This window comes from Buceros rhinoceros, unplaced genomic scaffold, assembly GCF_000710305.1.
Source record: "Buceros rhinoceros silvestris isolate BGI_N320 unplaced genomic scaffold, ASM71030v1 scaffold13653, whole genome shotgun sequence".
NCBI classification, from domain to species: domain Eukaryota; kingdom Metazoa; phylum Chordata; class Aves; order Bucerotiformes; family Bucerotidae; genus Buceros; species Buceros rhinoceros.
Window position 1 is genome coordinate 3,085 of NW_010405461.1, and position 23,656 is coordinate 26,740.

The 23,656-nt window shown below is 46.5% G+C and overlaps 1 protein-coding gene across 1 annotated transcript in view; it reads right to left on the bottom strand.

The window, feature by feature from the left end:
- Window positions 1–1,440: 1,440 nt before the first annotated feature.
- Window positions 1,441–23,656, bottom strand: part of POU2F3 (POU class 2 homeobox 3) — a 39,265-nt gene continuing 17,049 nt past the window's right edge. The window contains exons 4-13 of the mRNA XM_010133753.1: window positions 10,637–10,741; window positions 10,101–10,203; window positions 7,103–7,185; window positions 6,781–6,963; window positions 6,252–6,393; window positions 5,672–5,808; window positions 4,775–4,936; window positions 3,176–3,242; window positions 2,430–2,562; window positions 1,441–1,480 (exon numbers count right to left, since the gene is read on the bottom strand). Coding sequence (XP_010132055.1) covers window positions 1,441–1,480; window positions 2,430–2,562; window positions 3,176–3,242; window positions 4,775–4,936; window positions 5,672–5,808; window positions 6,252–6,393; window positions 6,781–6,963; window positions 7,103–7,185; window positions 10,101–10,203; window positions 10,637–10,741 — 1,155 coding nt within the window. The remainder of the gene's footprint in view (window positions 1,481–2,429; window positions 2,563–3,175; window positions 3,243–4,774; window positions 4,937–5,671; window positions 5,809–6,251; window positions 6,394–6,780; window positions 6,964–7,102; window positions 7,186–10,100; window positions 10,204–10,636; window positions 10,742–23,656) is intronic.

Here is a 23,656-nt window from a genome sequence, read left to right on the forward strand (position 1 = left end):
TCACATTTACCTTAAAAAAAGCCATCAGAAAAAAAAAGACTACTCCTCAAAAATGTCTATTTACAATCTGTGATTCAGACACTTGTTTACTCTAGTTCCACTGAATTAATTACTTGTACACTTAGACAACCTGACCAGGAATTTGTATGACTCAAGACTACTTTAACAAAGTTAAATAGCTACCTCTTTTCAAGTGGAGAGTTGCAAAGTAACGACAATTCCCTGGTGATATGCTGTGGAAGTTGAAGTTTCCTAGACTTTGGCATCTCATGAAATTATGAAACACTTGCACACACAAACCTCAAGATTCACACCTGAGCAATACGACGTGTCCTCCCAGGAGCAGAGGAGCATGCTGCAGAGACAGGGAAGCTGCATCACTTACAACCCAGGAAACACCAGAACACACGCACACCTCTACTCCAGGGAGGTTGTTTTCGTTTGGTATCAGCTAAAACCCGAAGGATGGATAAAAGAAATAAGGGAAGGTCAAGACTAATCCTTGTCCCATCAAATCAACACCAACTGCCTTTGTGTTCAACTGAGTCAGAAGTTCACCCAAGGTTTTCGAACAGTGACGTCCTCCAGCAGGGCAGTGAGGCCAGCTGTGAACAATAACAAGACCTGGACACAAATTTTGCAAAAGACAACAATTTTTTTAAAAGGAAAAAATAAGGAGGCTCTAAAATACTTAATTAAAAAAAAAAAGAAAGAAAAGACAAAGCACCCCAAAGCGAGAAATCTGATCTGAGGCAGGTAGCAGGCAAAGAGGAAGGATTCTGGGAGCAGCGGAGGGATGAAATAGGAAATTAAAAAAAAAAAAGAAAGAAAAGACAAAGCACCTTTAGAAACAGAGGAGAATGGCTCAAAGCAAAGCGAGTTTGGTAGTGGGTGAAGCGCAGTGCCTTTGACCTCAGGAGTCTATGGCAAACCAAGGCTCACATCTAGACACAGGTCTCTGGTGAAATGAACTGGGTAACCTCGGCTCAGTTTGGGGGTTTATGGTGTGTGTGCGTGATAGTAACAGCATGATAGACCCTTCTTATGGGAAGCTCTGAAATGAGTGTGGGGAAAAGAGGGTCCTGGCATGGAAATCCTTCCGGGTAAGAGCTAGCCAGGCAATCCAGTGTGAACGCAGAGCTTTGCAAGCAGAGGGCAGTGTTTCGTGCTAATAGTGCTAAGCAAGGGCTCGTTCTTGAAGTGAACGCCTGCAAGAGTATTATTACAACGTCACTGTTGGCATCGAGAGTCCTTGGGAAAGGTCAGCTGCAGTTTGAGTCCCTGGAGAGTTCTGCTGCTATGGGTTCCCTTAAACAAGACCTTCATGTGGCAGCATTTTGAAGGCACTGGAACGCCAGATGTTGCCCAAGCATTGTTCCTAGAGAAGTCGGTCCATAGCTAGAAGTCAGAGCTCCCTTTTCACATGATGGAGGAGTCATCTCAGTGGAGGTAGGTAGGTTGATTCCATCGATACCAAGATCTGTTTGCAACACAGGAAATGAGAGCTACAATTGCCATGCTGCTAATTGTTTCCCTTGAAATAAAAATCATCATTATTCTGAGTTATAACCTGACTCTGACTCAGCAGCCAGCAAGACTTTGCTCCTATAGGAAGCTCATAGCAAAACCCGTCTTTCTAAGCAACATCTTCCCTTGTGCTCGTGATTTCATATGCTACCTGGCTGCTGGACTCTCTCCGAGTAAGGAGAGGTCTGATTCACAGCACAGGATGATCCATTACTCAAAGCCCAGCAGCTATGGGGAACGCCCTCTGCTCTCTGTTGCCTTCCTACTAACACACCATCTTGCTGTGGCGGAGCAGAAACTGCAGGTGCAGAGGCCTGAGCAGCACAGTCTGTGGGAGAGGCACATTCACCGAAGTAACCGGAAGGGCTCTGAGTTTAATACTTTTGCAGCATCTAAAGACAGGGCAGAGGAAAATCTTTGTTCTTGTTTCGTCTGCCATTGTGGAATAGTTCCTCTGCAGCAGAGCTCTCTGGCTAGCACTGCAGGAGAGCAAAGTGGGAGTTATCCAAGCAGAAACAGCAAAATAGGCGTTCCTCTGCTTCCTCCACATGAGGAGTTAGTTTAGGACAGTCGTTAAGGCCAATGTTCCTATTCAGGTTTTGGGTTGGGGTTTTTTGGGTTGTTTTTTCTTTATTTCTTATTTTTTTTTTCAACCAGTGTTATTTTTCAGGCAAAACTTGACTTACTATTTGTCTTCTAGCAGAAAACCCAAAAACTAGCCTTATCGCAAGAAGCTTCAGTTAGATATGAAGCTTCGTATAAGAATGTGCAACCATTTATCTTCACCTTGCTGGAGTCTCTAAGAGCTTGTACGTTCTTCTCTAAGGTCCCCCCAGCTTTTCTCCCAAGCCCTCTGATGCACTCGCTAAGGAGGAGCAAGTTGTGTGTCTGTGCTGCCTTACCCTGAAGAGTTGAAACTGGATGAGTTCATCGCAGCTTTGGAGTTGCTCTGGGCTGTGCCGGGGCTGCTGGCATGGAGCGCACTGCCAGGGGATGAGGGCCTGCTGGAGTTCCCTGGGGAACACGATGATGTTACTGTGTGGCAGAGAAAGCAGAATAAGACTGGGATCTCCTTTTCCTGCCAAGGAAAGCCCGAAGGAAAGCCCAAAGGAAAGCCCAAGCCCAAACATTTCCACAGTATTTTGTACCCATCCTGTTACTCATCTCAGTCACTGCCTGCCCTGCAGCAGCAAGGCAGAATTTGTGCCACAGTCACAGAGAGGGTGGGGGTCTCCGGGACTGCATTCTCTGTAGCGCATAGATTCTATTCATGTGAATCACACTTCTCAAAGGAGACCCCACAACACTCTGCTGAAGAAATACAGTAACCTACCCCCAAGCACTCCTCTTGTTCGCCTTCAAGATGTGCCTGGTTCCAAAATCTGAACACCCCAGCAAAATTTGCCTGGGATTATCCTGGGAATGTTACTGAGCCCAGGAAGCTTTCCATGTCTTTGTCCCAGCCATAAGAAAGACTTTGCTGGTTTCGTCTCCTGTACACTAGTTATGTGGGGATACTTTCCCTGGCCAAACCCAAGGGTCTTATTAACAGTGGCCTGCAAATTTGACCAGAAACCAAGTAGTCAAAGAGCAAGAGCGGAGGAAGGAGGGAAGGCAAGGTGAGTGAGGCAGGTTTCTCAAGGCTTACCAGTCCCAGGCATGGTGCTATGCACTGGATTGACGGAGAGGGGCCCTAAGGACCCTGAGGTAGAGACCTAGAGAGAAACAAAAGTGAACAGTAAGCTCTTGGCACTGTGAGAGTGTAGATCACAAAATGCCACTCCTTCCACATGCCCTCAAGACTGCATTTGCTCCCAGGCAGACCTATATAGACCTGAGGGTTCCACAGATACTTCTATTCATGCTCTAGTGTAGAAGCATCACTCCCACGTCTGGGGCCTTGGGAAGAAACTGGAATGAGTATCACATGTGCTTGGCAGTCTCTACATATGTCTAAATCTATGGATCAGCTGTAGAAAAGCCTGAAATTATCAAATGCAAGCCAAACTTTTGGGAAGTCCCACAATTCTGTTGGTAGGAGATGCTGCCCATCTCAGTCTGAAACGAAATCCTTTTCCTTTAGGAAATTCTTGATAGGTGAGAATTCTCAGGTGACAATTAGTAATTTGCTGGATGCAATCAAAGCGAGCCTGGAGCATTTGTTGTTCAGCCGTTATGCTTCAACTAAAGGCAACACGTTGTTCAGAACGACTGATGAGCAAGGCATACTTCATGCAACGTGTTCACAGGGAGATCATTCACCAAAGCTACTGCTTTAAAAATTCACGGCTGGCAAGCAGCATTTTACGTTTGTGACTGTAACCTAAGGTGTTGTGCAACAAGCAACCAAACTTCTTGCGATGTTTTTCTGCCTTCTGATGGATAATTCCCAGACCCAGAAGATTTCAAGATAAAATACTGCTTGCGAGTACCTACTCTCCCTCCCATGCATGTGTGCTCCAGCACTAACACCACTCTAGGGAGGTTCCTGACACTTTCCTGTGTGGAAGGAACTAAGCAGCTATTAACTAGCCGAAAGACAGGAGTAGCTTGTTAGCCACAGTGGATGGTAGATTACAAGGACACACTTTCACCAACTCTCACAATAGCTTATCTTTCCCTCACCCTTCCTTGCAATGGAAAGACGCTTGCCAAAACGTGAACACCCGCCATGTGAGAAGGACAGCTCGTGCTACTGAGGGGTCCTCTGCATTTCCGCACAGGTGTAAACCAGCGAACTGGTATGAGAATAGTTACCACTGGATTTCAGAGCTGACAGCTAAACTGACAGAAGGGGGTGTAACTCTCATTCCGTGCAATGACGATTTCTCCTCCATCAACTCTAGAAAGCTGTTGTTCACCAATCTCAGGGCGAAAGGTTTTGCAGTAGCATCCCCTTTTGGATCAATTATCCTACAATTAACTGACCTAGGAAACGTGTGATTCTTTCTACTGTTTTCATTAATAGAATAGAAACAAATGTTCTGTAAGTGCAGGCATGAGATTCCATTCCAGTTGGAATGTTGAGTGGATGCCCGTTCCGTGGCTAGCCCAGCTGCCCCCCTGCACACTCCTGCGGGTGCAGTCCCCCCCCACAGGGGGGGGCTTGCCAGCAGCTCAGGGGCCTGTGTGCACAAGGCAATGGCCCATCCTTTTTTACTTTTCCAGCAAACCCTGCTGCATCCTCCCACCCTTTTCCTTCTCGACTGGGACGGCGTGTAGAACTCTTTTCTGCAAAGTCTCTCACCAGTCTGGAATTGTAGATAGGTGATTTGATGGGGGACGGCATCGGGCAGCTAATCCGTTTTTCCTTCTGGCGCCGGTTGCAGAACCAGACCCGAACCACCTCCTTTTCCATGGAGAGCTGCTCTGCTATCAAGGATATCTCCTCTGAACTGGGCTTGGGGTTCTGCTGAGAAATGGCAGGAGGTTAAAGAAAACCCCAAAGAACTGTAACTCACAGCAGTCTGCTGCTGCTGGAAAGGCAGAGGACAAGGGTGGGGGTGGCTGTAAACTGGGGAAGGGAGAAAAATTGCTTAGGACGAAGGGTAAATATTTGGGTGAGAGATTAGGTTTTGTGAATCAGAAAGCACCTCTGATTCAACACCAAGTCTCCTGGAATCAGTGAGGGAATGTCACAGTACCTGGTCCTGTTCTTGCTTAAAGCACCACAACTCTTTGATCTTAACAGCGCCCTAAATCGCTGCTTGGGGGGAAGCTGGTGACTGGAGGTCTTAGCACACTACACAGACACACCAGCTCCAAGTGCTGTGCGTATGCCTACCCGCATCATCTCAGAAAAGCCATTTCTTCTCTTTTCTCCTCCATCCCTGTGACACGTGCCCACAACGCACAAAGAGAAGAGGTGGGTGCAGAAGATCAGCTTTGACTAGGGCCCTGATCAGTGGTTGGTAATGGGGAGGTTTGGTGATGAAATTGTAATTCTTTTAAAACAACATTTACCAAGGAAATAATTTAGACTGATTTATTTGGTTTTGACACTTCTTCCTGTTAACCCCCCCGAGTATTTTCTAACCTTCTATCAAAACAAACAAACAAAAAGAGATCACTTTTGTGGAGGATTTAGCACTACTATGCCAAACTCGGAGAGAGTTCGCAACACATTGAAAAATTTTTGCCTCACATCTTGAAATCTTTTCTCCAACGTGGAGCGAATGTTGGTCTCAATGCTGGTTCGCTTCTTTCTTTTCCGCCCAAACATCTCATTCACTGATGGGTAGGAATTGGGAGTGCTCATGGAAGAATCCAAAGGAGCAGATTCTGGGGAAAGAGGGAGAGAAAAGGGTTATTCAAGAAGATAATGAGTGATTTTCTTCCTTTTCTAACTGCTGCTCATGGGCTGATCTCTAGGCACTTTAGGAATCCTTTCCTATCCTTTTCAGTTAACACAGGGAGGAAGGGAATGGACTAGCCTGGTGATTTGCCCCGGGCCATGCAAAAGAGCAGGAAGGGACTGCCCCAGACACCAAATTACAACCTGAGTCCTGTATCGCCAGAGAGAAAGGACAGATGTGGTTTGATATCTAGGGCTGTGATGCAACCTGCTCTGTATCCACAGAGGAAAGCAGACTGTTACCAGCCCAGCCATGGATTTAAGAGGTCTTAGCTCCAGCTCCAATTTTCCTGGCTTTGACTGGAAATCCCTGGATGAATCCTCTCATCCTGGCCAGGACTAGCGCATTTCTGTATGTAGTGTCACCTACCTGCGTCACTCAGCCACTTCTCCAGCAGAGGTTTGAGCTTGCACATATTCTTAAAGCTCAGATTGAGAGCCTCGAAGCGGGAAATGGTGGTCTGGCTGAAATCATTGCCATAGAGCTTCCCCATGGCCAGTCCAACATCACCCTGCCAGAGTAGAACCAAATCACAACATGAGCTCAGAAAATTCCCTCACAGCTTCCTGCTTTCAGACCACCTCTCTCTCAGGTTGCTTTTGGAATAGTTTCAGCCTTGTTTCCATGACCTGCCTGCCAGAGAAAGTGACTTCTCATGGGAATCTGCCCCAGTCCCCTGAGTGTTTGTCTATTGGAAAAGGTGCAGACAATGACGTCATGGTCATGAAGTATTAGTAAGGGTTTGTCTCTTCATATATTTGGAAGGAGATGCTCCAAAGAAAGTCAAACTGTATCGAATGCAGCCCTTCCTCCATCCATGCCTCTGCCACAAACTCTCCCAACCCGGCATGTTCACACCACAAGTGACACCACTCCTCTCATAGATGAGGCTGCTCACCTGCGTGAACCCCAATTTGATTCGCCTTTGTTTGAAAGTCTTAGCAAACTTTTCCAGCTCCTCCAGGTCACTGGGTTCCTCAGATGCTCCAGATGGAGTTAGGTGCTTTGCCACTTGCAAATGCTGGGGTACATCCAGGTGGGGTTCAACTGATGACCCAGGGAGTCCAGAACGGCCCACAGCCTGTTAAAATGACAGAAAAGATGCATGGAGTCACAATGATAGAAAAATACACCCTTTTCTCCGCCGTACGCCTTAATGAAACACCACTTTCTGAAGATGGGTGCTTCTCAGGACGGGACTGTATGTTGAGGCAAGTTACCTGTGATGCCAGGCTGGGTCCTGGTTGGGAGAGGAGAAGGCTGCCCTGTTGCTGAGGGAAGGAGAGGATGTTTGGCTGCAAAGCTGAGGAGAGAAAAAGAGACACATCTGATCAGAGCAGCTCCTTCATCAGCACGTAGGCAGCCAAACATCACTGTGCAGGAAAGGCTCGAGAGGCTCCGAATGGAAAATGTTGGTTAGCTCTCGTTCACAGTATCAGAATTTCAGCCATTATGAATGTGGATGGCTCCCAGTTGGATTAAGAGAAAGGAAAGGTTCTTTTTCATGGCTTTTTAGCCTAAAATTACAATAATGATGTAGGTAAAATATCTCATCCATTAATTACTGCATGTAACTCATTAACCTAGGGCTAAACTAGAGACCAGACATTTTACATAGACACCCAATTTTGATTTTAGACCCCAACAGCAGAGAGTTTATTATAGTTATAGTAGTGATCTCTCCCAAAACTTAATCATTGTAGCTAAAAAATGTGCATTGTATTTCCAACAGAAGCTTTTCTCACTCCAGCTTTCAGCTACTTGATCTTGTTAAAAAAAATTCCTCATCCTACAGTTAATCTCAGGAGCCTACCCATTCTTTCTAGTATACATGTCATTTTGAAGTGTCGTTTTGAAACCATCTGATCCTTTCTTTTCTACCCTCCTGTATTTCAAATAAATTGAATTTCTTTTTGAACATATAAACTGACACAGAACAATGAAGGGGAAAAAAAAGGAAATCTATAAAACTAACAAAAGCTAGTATTTATGAAGTCTGCATAATTGTTTCCTTGTCAAACTGACAGGTACAAGCTTATATCTCTTACAGACCATGTCCTGAAGGATTAAGTAGCAAAGCAGAGTAGTTCCCTAGAAATTTAGTTAGGCTCTTCAAGTCTGCTGAGGGTGAAATGTATAGAATATAGTGAAGATTTATAACTTTTCTTGAAACAGTTGATATATTCTATTGATTGTGACTGACAATTATATGGAAAACTATAGAGATTTATGGACTAAGGAAGGAAGGAAGGAAGGAAGGATCAATCACTCCCCCTTCTCTCTCTCTTTCTGCCTTTCCTTTTTAATCTAGAGCCGAATGTGCAGGATCCCATTTATTTATTTAGATTGGTGTTTCAATAAGCTCTAATGCTGGAACAACTTTGAATTTCAAATCTGGGCGGTAATGAGGTGCACATTTTAAACAGTGAAGGTAATTATTCATTGGAATGGCTTGCCTAGGGACATGGCGGGTGCTCTGTCATTTGGAGTCTCTAAAATCATGATTGAACACCTTTGCAAAAGCTAAGCTCTAACTCCATTGAAAATTATGGACTGGATTCAGGAATTGCCGGTTTGACAGCTGATGAGACAGAGACTGTGTTTTCGAAAGATGAAGACTTCAGCAGCAATATTTTGACTGAGAGTGTTCCCAGCATCTACCTGGCTGCTGGTTTCCACCTTTACAGCTCAAAGCTCTCACCCCTTATCCAGGTGTGCCAGCATTAGCTGTTTGAAGAGCTGCACAAAGAATCACATCAGGCCATAAGGAATCAGACCTGGGAACTCATCAGGTTTAAAAACAGCTTTAAAACATGAAAACCAAACAGAAACACATGTCCTCTTAGAAAGGTTAAGCCCATAGCCAAGTCCCTTTGCCCAAGAAGTCCATGAGCTAATGTACCCATCAGTCAGAACTCAGGAAACAGTGACGGTGTTCCCATGACAGCCCAAGGGACAACTTCAGGAAAAATTTGTGCATCTCTTTGGTATGAAGAGTGCTCCACCTCTATCTGTACCAGACAATTAACGCTACAAAACCAATCTGTGCCTTCACTTTCACTCTCCAGTGGCTGTCCATGCACATGGCAAAGGATTGTTAAAACCTGGCAGTCATCTATTCAAACGGAAATGCTCTTGCACAGAAGCCATCTACTGGCCAGAACATCCAGTCTTGATATATCAAGTCTGGAATCAAAAGCAATCGTGGTCAAACAAGTGGCCATATGTTGAGGGGTTATATATTACATATATGTTATATAGTAAGCTGCAGAGACCTTAAAGTTATAATTCTGAAGGTTGGTTCATATGGAGGTCCTTCTCTGCTGGAATAAATCAAGAATGTGAGCAAAAGACCCAAGTATTTTTGCGTCTGTCAGGTTATAGATCAAAGCCTACGTCTGTCAATCCACAAGCAGCATAAAACTTCATCAATGGCATGCCTGTATCCCCGTTGTGGGAGAAAAGCCATAAAAAATATTGGCAGGAAAAACAGAAACTCAGGGATTTTCCCAAGTGCTGAGGTCAGTCCTCAGGCTTTTCATGAGGCTGATTATGCTTCAGTAGTAGCTGATTATGTTTCAGAAGTAGTTAGATCTCCTATCCTCTCCTGGCCCAGTGGACTGGAGCAAGATTTGAGAACAGCCACTGGCAACTCCAAACCTCTTGGCTCTGCTCCCCAGATTGCTGTTGGCTAGGTTAGTCCATCATTGTCCTTCTACCAGAGTGGATCAGCTCCTTCCCTGGATTTGCTCTCCTCCTAAGACACTTTTAGGGATCAATTCAACCTCTTATCAGTTTTCTGGAAGAAATGAGGAGTGCCAGGAAGCAAGGCTGGGAGCCCAGGCAGCTCGCAACTGGCGCCAAGGAGCCGGATCCTTGCTGGCTCGCTGAAAGCCAGCCAGATGCTGTCCTGGATTTCAGGGGTGGGATCCCTACCCAGCCTGCTCCCAAGGTGGCACTCTTGGCGCACACAAGCCACAGGTGCCAGGGGCGTCTCTGGAACTGGGCCCTTCCTGGAGCAGCCACATGTGTACAGGATCATCCCAGGGCTGGGAACAGCACAGGGGGACATGCATCTGCTAACATAGCGGGGGAGCAGACACCATCATCTGGGAAATGTAACAGACCAGGTTAAAAGCGACAGTCATGAGAAGGCACGTTTGTCCTAGATATGTGTCTGCTTATAACAACACCCCTTTCAGCTTTTCTTGCTCTTACCTTGTTGCCCAGCCTGAGACTGAGACAGAAGGAACTGGGGAACTGACTGCATATGTCCAGGAAGCAATACAAGCTGCTGCAGGGTGTGAAGAGAGCTCATATCCTACAGGAAAAAGCAAAAGGAACAACCAAACTCAGAGATGTCTGCTCTTTGCACAGCATCACCTCTCCTATAAAGCTTCCCTGATCTTTTATACTGTCCTTGACTGCGTTCACACCTTTCATTTAACTGCCAACACACCGGGTTCATGTAATTCATGCACTGGAGAGCTACAGTTGCAGAGGTATCTCCAGGATCTGAAGTTTTCAGCTGTGTAAGAATTCTGTGCACACACAGACAATCACGTAGAGAATTGTCTACTTTTATCTGAAAAAGTTGATTCTCAAAAATGACATTTTTGAGGCACTGGCAGTCAAAACCTGGTTGTTAGAAGAAACAGTGAAACCTTCTGGATTTCAGTTTCTTGCAGAGAATGAATTTTCAGCAAGTGAACTCCCTAAGACTCCTGGCTGCCTGAAGCAGCAAGGTCACTTACCCCTGCGATTTGACCTCCAGGCATCATTGATGATCCCTGCACAAGGTGACCTGACCTAGGGGGGATTGCTGATTGCAAGGAGTCGCTGATGTCTTCAGTTTTAATCTGAAAAAGAGCACAGCAGTTGTGGCATTAGGGAGCAGAGACGGGGCTGCAGGAGGTGTGGGGCAGGAGCCTGAGCGGTGGGAAGGAGCTCCTTTCAGAGGAAAGTTAGAGGCCTGGACTCACTGCTTCCACCCCCGGCTTTGCAGAAAGGCAGGACTGTTCCCCGCTTCTGGTCTCCAGTTCATAACACTGATACAGTTTTCCTGCTCTGCCAAGCTGAGGGGAGGCTTGCAGTTTGCTCAGTTAAAACACAATCACTGAAACACTTTAGGAAAGCAACCAAGTTCCAGTGACTTAGCAAGGTTTAAATCACGCGAGTGCTTTCCTCAGACAAAGTGTGGAGGCATTTTGTGGAGTTATAAGGAAGACACAACACAATTCTCCTTCACAGATCATGACTTACAACCCAGTGGTGGGGTTCGCTATAGACAACCTCTCATTTTGTTCTGCAGGCAGCAGAAAATGGAACAAGGGAATGGGAAAGGAAAGGTCATGAAGTAGAAGATCTCAAAACGCAGTGTAATCTTCCTGACTTGAAAATGCAGCATCTCAGGGAACAAACGTACTTGCTCAGCTTCTACCAGAAAGCAGCAAGAAATTGTACTGGTCTGGCAAGAAACAATCTACTTCCTTAGCTAGAAAAGAACAGGAAAACTTCACAGGTGTCAGCCCTTTGTCTACTGTTTTGACCTACTTTAACATTCAAGAAAGATTCCTGCCTTAAAAAAAAAAAAAAAAATGATCTCTGAGTCCCCCTTAACATTTATTTGTAGTGTCAAGAAAATGCAGCATCTCAGGGAACAAACGTACTTGCTCAGCTTCTACCAGAAAGCAGCAAGAAATTGTACTGGTCTGGCAAGAAACAATCTACTTCCTTAGCTAGAAAAGAACAGGAAAACTTCACAGGTGTCAGCCCTTTGTCTACTGTTTTGACCTACTTTAAAATTCAAGAAAAATTCCTGCCTTAAAAAAAAAAAAAAAATGATCTCTGAGTCCACCTTCACATTTATTTGTAGTGTCCATGTTAATTTCTGACATTGCTACTACATTAAACAAACAAACCAACCCCCCTGGTTACACCCTTTTTTAGTAGCTGAAATCCTTCGGTAAGGCTGACTGGGACAGGAGAACAGGGAACCTGGCTGGGGAGATTTTTCAAGTTTTCGGGTTAATTCCTGAGAGCTATATGAGGAACGAGGTGTGTGTAGATGCCATGCACAGGAGACAAGGTCATGTGGAGCTTTTATAACACATTTTCTCTTTAGAAAAGTTCCAAGCAAACAATTTCCAAACTTAGGCTCAAGTTTTTTCTAAGAATGAGAATGCCTGGAACAAGGATCACATCACGAGTCCTCTTCTTCATCTAGAGTTTTCCAGTGGAATGAGAGGCTCCAGTTTCCACAAACTGAAAGAAACCAGGACACCAGAAAGGACAGGTTATGAAAACCTTGTCCACGGGCTTGGCATTGCAGATTCACTCTTACTGCCAGGGCTGAACTTCACCATCTCCCACCCAATTACTCCTGAGCCCAGCATCAACCCAGAAGCTGGGTCGCGTTTGCCAGGTTTTTGCAGTGCTGGTGGGGACTTGAGGCCATCCAACCTCCTACCAGCAGAGGGGGACAAGAAATTCAGCTTTTAAAAACAATGACCTAAGTGAATAGTTTTTGTAGAGGGAGGTTTTATTTCAGTTTGGCTAAAGCAAACCCATACACAGATCTCGACAGGAGCAGAGACCTGTGATACCAGGAGGCTCGCAGCTGCCGTGCAGGGAGCTGGCCCTGTACCATTACGCTCTGCGTTTTGGAAGGTACTACGCAGAGGGAAGAGAATTACAACACCTCCCTTCATTACAACTAGAGCTCTGGACACTGCCGAAACTAGTTTTGCAATAATACTAGCTCCTTGCAACAAGAGTTACATACGCTGTGGAATTCCAGTTCTTTCCTACCTTTCAAGTTGGCATGATCATCCCTCCTAGCCTGGCGAAAAAAGTCAGCTGGAAAGATCTTCGTGATCACTATCAATGCGGATAGCGTCTAAGTTACTAATGTTAGACAAAAGGCTCAGGAGAATACACCGTTACTCCTCAGCCATCCAGTCACTGCAGGCAAATGGTTTCATGCACGTTTTTCTTTCTGAGAGAGCATTAATAAGAAGCCATCCGAGCCAAAAAGAAAAAAAAAAAATCACCCCTGCTTGCAGTTCCTGTGTGTCTGCCTCACACCACGCAGTCATCCAAGTCTGAACAGTCCCAAAAAGAAAAGTTATCCGTGTCTTAGAAAACAAGGCGCTTCATCCCGCCTGAGTTATGATCCCAATAGGAGTGGAGTGTTGAAGAAGAACAAGCCATTTCCAAACTGAAATCAATTTTTACAGCTGCCAAGTGGAATGATTTGGAAGCGTTCCAGGGTGAAAGGGGTGTGTAGGTGCATCCCAGCATCACATAATATGCAGACGGGAGGTGGGTTTGGCAGAGGACTGGTTCCCAGTTTAAAAACAACAACATCTCCCACTGTTCCTTCCCCCATCCCTGGAATTCTCTGGCTCCCTCCTGCGCAGTGGGCGGGAACCTGGGTGTTCTCGACAACTCCTTCTCCCCTGCACCTATTTTCATTGGAATTAGGCTCAAATTTACCTCTCCCTCCTCTTCCTCTCCCCAACAGGCCTGCAGCTGGCTAATTGTTCATTAGCAAGAGTTCGGGGTATAGCCAAAACTTTTGGGATGGTTTATGCAAATCCCGCACCTTCATTTTTTCCCTGGCTAAACCGGCAATATTACCAACTGTACGTTAAAGAAAACCAAAACCAAAAACCTCCAAAAACCACACACATTGTGGGCGAGGCCACTCAATATCATGAGACTCCCTTAAAACAAGGTAAATTTAAAATTAATAAAACAAGGGGTGGAGTTGCCTTCTCCTTTCCCAGTGCATCTGACTTGTATTTGCAGGCATTTTCTACAGAGAGGAGTAGTTTCTCTTAAGGAACCAAAAAATGTTGAAATTTTCACAGAATCACCTCGTGTAGGTATTTGATGAGAACTCTGCTAAAACCTTGCAAGAGAGCAACAGTGATTTAGTTAAAAGCAGGACCAGATGCCGCTGCGGTTTCTCAGGACCTCGGTTTTAGACGACGATCAGGCCAGATGGGGCGTGGGGAACAAGCAGCCGTTGGGAGCAAGCCTGAGTTCCTTCCCATCGAATTTGATTTGGGGAAATATTACTAGGGAAAAACGAACTCGTAAAACAGCGGGACCAACTATTGCGCTGCAAACACATGCTGCTCGCTGTCAGCTAGGGAGAGGCACCGAGCTGGGCTGCAGGCTGCGGATGCCCAGGCACCTTCTTCGCCTCGGACTGGAGGGGAGTCTGCGGGCAGCGCTGGGAGCAGCTCTGAGCTCCTCCCGAGGAGTTAACGGCAGGTGGCGGCACCAGAACGCGGAGCTACCTGGGGCTTCTCCGGGACAGGGCTGGAATCACACTTGGAAATCTCAAGTGGATGTTTTCACAGCCTTAAAATAGGGTCAGCTGCCCCCAAGCAATCAGAGTGAAAAACACAGAAAGGGTGACTGGGTGGAAAGCGCGTCCTTTCTGAGTTGGCTAGCGCATCTGCGGGGCCTGGCCAAGGATGGATTGTTTCTTACCTATTGCTAGCCTAAACACAAAAACAAAAAGCAAAACAAACTAAGAAACATATTGAGGGCAATGGAAAATGATCAAAGCTCTGCAGCGCGCTTGCGTAACTGATTTGTGGAAGGTGTTTCATAAACATTTCATAAGAAGGAGAATTATGAAGAAAACATCTCCCAACCTGCCTGCAATTACTGCACAAACTCTTCCTTACCAGTAGGAAGAAGGGGAGGAAAAAAAAAAAAAGCAGTACATCTGTTTTGTAACTGATCTGTGAACTTTTGGCAAACATTCGGCTCATGAAAACATCCTGCAGACATATTGCAAATCTGTAAAAAGCCAGCCTCACATGAGGAAGTTGGAAAGATTCACCTTAGCTGCTCTGATTTCACTGCCTGGAAGGCCACGTCCTTCTGACAGACAGACTGACCGACCCATGCTGGGCTGACAGTCAGATCCTGTTGGTTGGGCAGGACTCTGGGTGCAGCCCTCCTTGTATAAACGCAGCTTAGGGTCACTGCTCACTGGTAACCTGAACTGGTCTTCCTCGTCTGTGAGATACCCAAGCAGGCTGCCTGCATGCCGCCCCAAACCACCTCCTTTTGATGAGCACTTCCGATGTAACGCTGCACCGCTCCAGCACCCTCCTTGCAAAGGAACCCACCAACTGATTCAGCACCCAGCGCCTCGGATGCTTTCCACAAAGGTAGATAAGAAATCTCCGTACCCTGCCAGAGCGAGGCCGTTAAAGCCATGTCAGCCTTCTCCGGTAGCAGTCATTAGTCAGGAGCTGCAGTCATTATTGTAAGATAGAAGACAATCATGTTTGTTGTGTAGTTTCTATTTAGATTGTAACAGCTTCGAAACAGATAATTATCTCCTGTGTAACTGGCTTATCTCACAGTCAGCAACTCAGGACTGTTTAAGAGCTGGACTTACTCACAGCCCTCCCTCCTGCCGTGGCAAAGGGGTAAGGCTATTTCACGGACAGAAGAGGGTCAGGTGCACCCAAACTTCAGAGGGCCTGAGGCAATTCCCCCTCACTGAGGAGGAACCGCACGGTTCTTCCAGGGCTGAGTCCCTCCCCAGGTGCTTTTCCATGCAGCAGGGCTGTCTGAAGCTGCCCCGGAGTGGTCTGCTTCAAGTCAAGGGAGGACAGAAATGGGTATCAAAACTGGATCGAAGGCTCTTGCAGTTCACTAAGCCTTCCCACCTTCCAGTGGCGTAAGCATACTTCTCTGCGAATTACCTGCGCACGTGGGCACCATAAAATAAAAAACACACTAATAAAAAATTATAGCAATAATAATAATAGGCTTGCAATTACTATTTCCACATGTACTATCCTGCACGTACGGCTTAACAGACACCCAGGAAGAAAGCAGAAAACCCTCATGTCAAAGCAAGAGTATTCAACCTGTAACATTTTCTATCCTTTCACACCGAAGGGTGCATTTTTCAGAAGCTGTCGCATTAATCCCATGCTGAATGCTTAACAAACAGGCTATAGCCTAAAACAGCACACTGAAAAATTAAAATGTAATCCCTAACCTCAACACCTGCATCGCAGCTCTATGAGGCCTGATCTGATATGCTTCAGCTCGGGTTATTAATGGTTGTGTCTTAGCTGTAGTAAAAGTGGGGGTGGGAAATTAAAACTTCAGAAGTTACCGAGCTATATGCTTCACAAAAGAAAACAAACAGAAGCACCCTCAGGTTTGCATTCACGGGCTTTCTGATACAGCACTTCCTCAGTGGTTTTGCTTTTAAACAGAGAACAGGGAAAAGAAAGAAGTCACCTCTCTGAGCTGAACAATAAACTTCAAAACGCTCGCATGTAGCGCAGCGGGCTTCAAAAGCCCTCGCTGGGCAAGGGAGGGCAGAACCAGCGCCAGCAGTGGGAAGAGCACCTGCCCTAACTGGCTACGCTCATCTCAGTGCCTGCTCGGGTAGGGGCATCCCGACCAAGGGCGGCTCGCCACCTCGGAGGCGGCAGCTCTGCAAGAGCCTCGGGAGCTCAGGAGCTAGCTAGTGCTTTTGGAAGCGGAGTGTGTTCAGGGAGCACAGAACTGGCAAAAAGGTGCTGAAAAGCCACCATTCCAGCATCTTCGCTCTGACTATTGGTTCTCAGGCAGGTAGTACCTTCTCTGCCAAGGCCTGTGGATATGCCAGATTAGAAGCATTTTTAAAAAGAGGTGGAGAATATGCCCCTTTCTCGGTCAGAATGGCAAGAACCTCCAAACAAAGCATGGAGAACAGTTTTACCATGAAGGCTGTGATTTCTCTCACGTCTCTATTCCAGGACTCTCCTAGTCCCTTCCTCTCAGGGGTCCTGCCCTTCTGCCCTAACCTTCTCACGAGTTGCAGCACTGCTGTCTGCAGCTCTCTCAGTGTCACTTGCCCAACTTCCCATGCTCTCCAAAACTCCACCTCTGCCTACACCTTTGTGCTTATCTGCTCTGCTCCCACTCTGGGCTGCATCCCTGCCCCTTTCCTTATCAATCCGATTTCACACGCACCAGGCTTCATGGCTTCTCCCATGCCCTTTTGCATGCTCACACAGGTTCCCTGGAGCCTGATCACGTTCCTGTTGAAGTCAGCAGCTAAGGCGCTTTCTTGGGCTTTCCTGCAGCCAGAAGCAGACCCCTAACTGTTCTCCAAATTCCCTGCATGAGAAATTTCCCCTTTCCATGGATTTCTTTTCTAGGGGAGCAAACATTGTTTTGGATTGTCTGTGCCCTCCAGCTGCCAACCAGTCATGAAACATCTAAATACCTGGCACTGCCTCCCTGCTGTACAGTCCCGATGCCCCCGAATCTGTTACCCACGAGGAGGCCAGGGCAGCGTGCACCTAGCAAGTCATGGTGTGGGCAGTCCTCACTAGCAAGGCTCTTCCCACCACTTTCTGTGTTTGAAAGGAATTAACTTGGAATCAGATGGCTCCCGTGACTGAGGCTGGCTCCATCCCAGCTCTGCAGGTTTCTCTGATTGGTTCACAGTAGTTTTGGCACCGGTTGCCATGCCCCAGGGATCTGGGACACAAGAAGAGCAGCTAGAGGGATTGTGTTGAATACACACAAGTAACATAATTAAAGAAAGAAAGGGAGAGTGAGAAAGATCAGCTTCGCTGGAGAAAATAACATAGTTTTTTTTCATTTTGGTGGAGGGAATGAAGTCTAGTGATCGAGGGGAAGAGGGAGCTCAGAGCCAGCTCCCTGCTCACAGCTCAGTGTCTCTGGGCACTTTCTATGTATCGGGGAAGCAGGGCAAGAGGCTTTCTTGCTGGCATAAACCCAACATCTGACTCCTAAGGGGCTGAGCAGCCCCAGTTCAGCTCACTGATTTCACACAGAGTGCGAGCAGATCAGCACCTCTGGGAGGAGAGAAAGTGCTCTCTGATGTCAGGTTCCAAAATTAGAGGCCTTGCCTGAAACCCCATTGCCTTCACCTTTTTATGCTATGACTTGCCCTTCTGTAAAATAGGTGTAGGGCCCCACCCTTGCCAGGTGGTGCAGGCTTTTGATTGAATTCTTGGAGCTCACCAGATGAAAGGCCTTCAAGAATTCAGAGTCCTTTCCTTATTACCAATGAGCCATTCTTCAGCAGGCAGAAAAGTCATATCCATGCACAGTAGTTCATGCAACTCACTTCTTAAAAAGGTGCAACCTCAGTAGTGGTTTGACAGTGACAACCGTGCCTTGAGCTTAATTTCTGTTGTAGAAACAATTGTTATGTCCCTTTAGACAGGTTCGTAAAACTCGGACTTGTCCCCTGTGAGCCTAGAAAATACTTCTCAAGGGATGATATGAGCCCAGTTGGAACAGGGCATTTGCACGCAGAAGTCCTGTCTCTCCCTCATCTCCAAGACAGCTTTGAAAGAGCTGTACAAGATATACTGCCAGCGGACCAAGGCACCAAGTGTAGGAAATACCTTGTAAAATAGGTTGCTCTTTAGAAGCCTGGAGCAGGAAAGCAGGAGTTTGTGAATGGGCTGCAGCTGGATCTTAAGGTACAGGTACAATCCAGCCAACTCTGAAGCAATGCTGAGTTGTTGACAACTGTGATTGGCTAACATAAAATTAATTCAGGGGTTTCAGTCCACCTCTTGAGAAAAACATTTTAAAAGGCCAATTCCTTCTTCCTGCTTCCACCCCCCTATCCCTCATAAGCTTCCCGAGGGACTCACTGGCCTGTTTTGGAGTTCTTTGCCAGCAGTCTCATCTGAGGGCTTCTGCAAGGTGCCAGAACAAAACTAGCTTGAAAAAGGGGTTCTTCTACATATCTGTCGTAAGCAAAACAGTGCCATATATAGAAACAGAGGACTTCTCCTCGAGCCAGGACTTTCTCTGATGCTTTCCCAAAGGGCTGCATTTCAATGAAGAACCAGCGCACACATTCTCATCTATGCAATCAGTCTATCCCTAGGACAGAGCAAGGAAACTTCAAAAGGGAAAGTCCAAGGTAGTGTTCTGCTTAGATCCAGTGTCAGTCAAGGCAGATACGGACAGCCGGGCTCATTTCCAGTTAGCAAAGGCTCAAGAGATGAAAAGCAGATGCAAGACAAGCCGATACCCTGGGGCAATGCAGAGAAGAGAGAGTGAAATATGAATTGATCCCCAGAGGGGAGAAGGAAGCAGGATGTGAACCTCCTCTTGAGAGGAGGGCAAAACAGGACAGGGATGGAAATCTGGAGGGCAGACTGAAACCTGAACTACCCACAGGGAAAAGCCGAGCAGGAACAGAAATGACATATAGGGAACATATGAGATTAGGGGGAGGTGGGAACACAAAGTGGAATGAAAAACTATGAGAGAGATCCCTGGGGGGAGGGAAGCCCTGATTGACCAAAATTAAATCTGCAGGGAGTTTTGCATCCCAGATATTAATAACAAACTACCCAGCAAGTTAGGCTCTTCTTTCCACCTTCAAAAGGATGGAGGGGAGGAAGAACTTGTCTGTGGTTGAGCACAAGACTATGAATCAGAGAATCGGAGTCCGTATCCCAGCTCTGCCAGGGAGCAGGTCCCTGGATTACAATACTCCTCAATGTCCACAGGCAACTGTCCTATAAAGCATCCACTGATTTCAACTGCAATCACTGTGCTCAGCATCTTTGGGACAAGCCAGGTAGTCAGTCTTTGCCTGCCTCATCTGTAAGACAAGGCTAAGCACCTCTCTACCTTCCAGAGGGATGCTAAATTCATTAGCAAAGTACCTTCAGACATGTGGGTGGAAAGTACCAAACAAGGTCACAGTGTTATTAATGACACTGAAAAAGAGCCAATTTAATTTCTCATATCATTTGTCTACAGGACATCAGCTGTAAAGACCTGAGACAACTCACTCTATTACCTCAAATCAACTGTGGAAAACCCCACATAAACTTACTTAAAAAATTAAAGTTCCCTTGTCAATGACTCTGTCAGATGTGAAGAGGGCAGGGAGATGAGTTAGATAAGGAGGTCCTGAGGGAGTAGGACCTCTTGCAGAGAGCAGGGCCGTAACACACAGCATCCTCCAGTTGATTTTGGAAGGGAGGAATTTTTCAGCAGACCCAGTCCCTCATCACTCTTTAGTGATATTGTAGCAGACACACTCAACTGGCCAAAAAACGTCTGCTCAGATCCTGCTGTCTGGGAATTTTAAGCAGCTCAATTATTTAATGCTGACTGACCCCTGGAAGAGAGAGATTTTGAAACGTGTCCCTTACAGTCATGTGCAACAGTCAAAATGGCAATATGCTTGACTCGTTGTGCAAATATAAGTGTTGAGATAATGTGCATATGAAATACAAGGTCACTTCAATTGCATATCTTATTTCCGTATTTTGTTCTGGATGCTTCCCTTTGTGTTCTGAAGCAATACACCTCCAAACTCCCTCCGTTTCCCAGGTAAATCCATCCCAAGATCCAATTTCTAGGAGGTCTTTTGGCAAGAGTTATATATACTTATGACATCCCCTAATTGGTGAAAACAAAGAAAGAAAATAAAGAAAATAAGAAATAAAGTAATAGGAGTAAAGAACCAACAGGAAAATTCACGCTGTGCTGAGCTGTGAGCTGCTCAAGCACAGTGGTGCCTGCTTGTCTGTCTGAAATACTCTGCAGTCCCATGGCAGGATCACCTTTACATTGATACAAACATCAGACGTGCCGTAATCATTCAGGAAATGACAGCCTGCCTGCAAGGGTTAGCCTTTTGCTGGAGCTGTGTGATGTATTTGGACACAGAGTGCACGCAGATAGGTCCTGCTGAGCTTTTCCCGCACGGGTGGCACACAGCCTTCCAGCTTCACTTCAAACGAGACAGACTCCCTCCCAGCACCGGAGCGCAGCTCAGTGCTTGGCAGCATGGAGGGCCTTTGAAAGGACCTTTTATTCCCTCCGCTTGAAGGAGAGGAGGTCTGACCCTTCATTCCTTCCCGGCATTCAGTTTTCATTGCTGCAAGGACCAACAGATGACACGGTTCTGCACATGAGTTTCCCGATGGAAAAGCAAGCAGTGATTCAGCATCTGCGTGTTCTCCTCCTCCAGCTGCGGTGTGATGCGTAGCGCTGTGTGCTGGGCTGCACCGCTCACGCCATGCGCACAAGCCCTGTCATCTCTCAAAACCATCAGCCCTAGACGCATATGTGTAATCCAGAAAGCAGAATTATCTCAGGGATGAACTCCAGACACAGGGTGAATTACCCGGCTCTCTAAACCAGCTCTCTTCAGAGCCATCTACAAAAACAAACAACGCAGGGTTTCCTTAAAGGCTGAGTGCTGCGTATATCGGCAGGGAAAGAAACCAAACAGGAGCTGGTAAGAACCGCAGCAGCATCACCTGCTGAGGATCACCGCATTACAGCCGGGAAAGGTGTTTATTTCAACACTTTCTGTCAGACCTTTTCCTGGTCCTGCACGATGCCCTTTCATGGCAAGACTCTGAAGCCGCACTTGCCTAGTTACTCTGTTCTGTCCCTGACACGCTCTGGACATGATCCCAAACCATCAAACAGCAGATGTCCCTATCCAGGTTGCCAGCAGTGAAGGTGAAAGTTTATTACTGTCTAGTTGCATTTCCCTTGATATAAACAGGAAACAACTAGCAGTAGACTCACTAAAAAAGCCAAACCAGATAGGCAAGGCAGAAGATGCTGCTTCTTCCATACACACCCTTTTCACTCTCATTCACATACAAATTACTGTTGCATCCAGGTGGGAGGAGAGTTTGAAGAGGGGAGGGGGGAAAAATATTTGCCAAATAAGTTGAGGGATCAGAAGGCAGCTTTCTCATAAAGCGCAGGGTTGACCCACAAACTGCAAGAAAACCTCAAACTCCGCAAGAGTTTCCCTCCTCCCTATTTTCAGGGTGAGAGCAGCCACAGCAGAGAATTGGTAGGCAAGTAAGGGGTCTAACCAGGTCACTCCACCCTTCTCTTCCTGCCTGGAGCGTAACATGGGAGGGAAACAGACCTGAAATGTAGGCCAGCTACAAAGACTGGGGGAGAGGCTTAAATGATGTGAGATTTATGATCTTCAAAGTGATTAGCGCCCAGCACTCCAAATAAAGTCAAAGAGAGCTCAGCAGCTCTTGCATTCAGTTTAGAGCTGGGTTTCAAACCATACTTCTCTGGCTTCAGCTTGAAAACTTGAATTGCAAGGTAACAAAAAAAAAAAAAAAGCCACCCAAAACCAACCTCAAACCACAGACTAAAATTAAAAAACCCACCAACCTCCACCCCTAATGAAAGAGCTCAGCACCTGATTTTACATGAAAACACTTTGATATTTCCCTATCTCCCTTGTTCCTTTTTCTCATCATTTGAAATCTATTTGCTGAATTGAAGAGGAATTCACAAATGGGTGAGGTCAACCTGAAACGCGAGTGTAGGACCCATGTGCATTTGGGCTCACGCTCATTTACAATAACGTTAACAATAACTGCCCAAGTCTTCACATGGTCTTGAGAGGGCCAAGAGAGGGAGACAAAGCACCGTTTGCACATGCCTGTGTCCACTCACTGGCCTGTTACAACTTCTTCACACCAGCCATCACTGCAAAACCCCTTCTGTGGGCACTACCTATATCCTGGGGAATCAGACCAGATTAAAAAAAAAAACAAACCCAAAACAAAACAACAATCCCCCAACCCCTAGAAAAACTCCCAACCAGCATTAAAATGAGCTTGTTCACAGGCTCTTGCTTTTTAAACCTCGGTAAGTCCCCAGTGAGGTTTGCTACTCAGTTATAGAAACAGAGGTGGTGGCACAAATGAACGAGATTTTGTGGTACCCCTTTGGTGGAAGGAGAAAAACAGAAATGGGAAATGAATGCTACAAAAGACTCATAAACCCACAACCTCTTTTTGGGAGGAGGAGGTTTCTATCAGGCAGGCTCTCACCCAAATCTTACTGTCTGCGAGGCTGCCTGCCCCCACAACTTCACCAGCGTCTGCTCGTTCAGCAGCACGCAGAGGACTGGGACCTATAAGCTAAGGGGTCAGCTCACAGTGAGTGTAAATCAGCTCTGCTTCACCACAGTCAATAACGTTGCCTTGATTAACCTCAGCCCACCTTCCAATTCTACCATCTTTGTGGTGTTGCCATAGGAAAAGTTTGCAGTGTGTAACAATCTTGTACTTTCATAGCTTATTTCTATCTGCAGGGAATTTTCTTTTATCACTAGCAGATTGGATTCTTCTCTTGGCGTGTAGAAAGCCTGTGCTTTGGGCTCTGCAATCCACAGAGCTGGAGACACAAGTCTTTTTGTTTTCATCTGGGTATTCCAAAAACCTAGAAGATGGCTGAACGTGTTAAGACACCTTTGATAGGAAGTCACGACCCACCCAAAACCAGAGCAGCCAAACCAAACAAACAAACAGCAGCTTGCTGATGTCTGTCAGAGAAGAGCCACCAAGGCAAGCTTGAAGGACAGAAAAGTCACAGCGAGAAGCTTCAGCTGTCTGTCCATCTGCTGCTAGCAGGAAGCCTTTGCCAGGGACTGCAAGCCTTAAACTCGGGGAATGCACAGCTGGAAGCAGGTAGGTTGTCGGGTTAAGTGTGCCAACAGCTGCTTCACTGCCCATGAAACCACCTCCCCCTTTGCTTTCCTCTCTCCACCTCCCCGGGCAGCCCCCGGAGTCCTGGGGCAGACCAGTGGGTTAGCCCTCTGCACCTGCTCCTTTTCTTTGCAACATCTGAGTCCAGCTCCTCTGATGGCCACAGGGATCCTTAGCTCTGGACTCAGAGAGCATTTTCTCACGTGTCAACGCAGATTCAAGATCTATATGCTCTGGAGA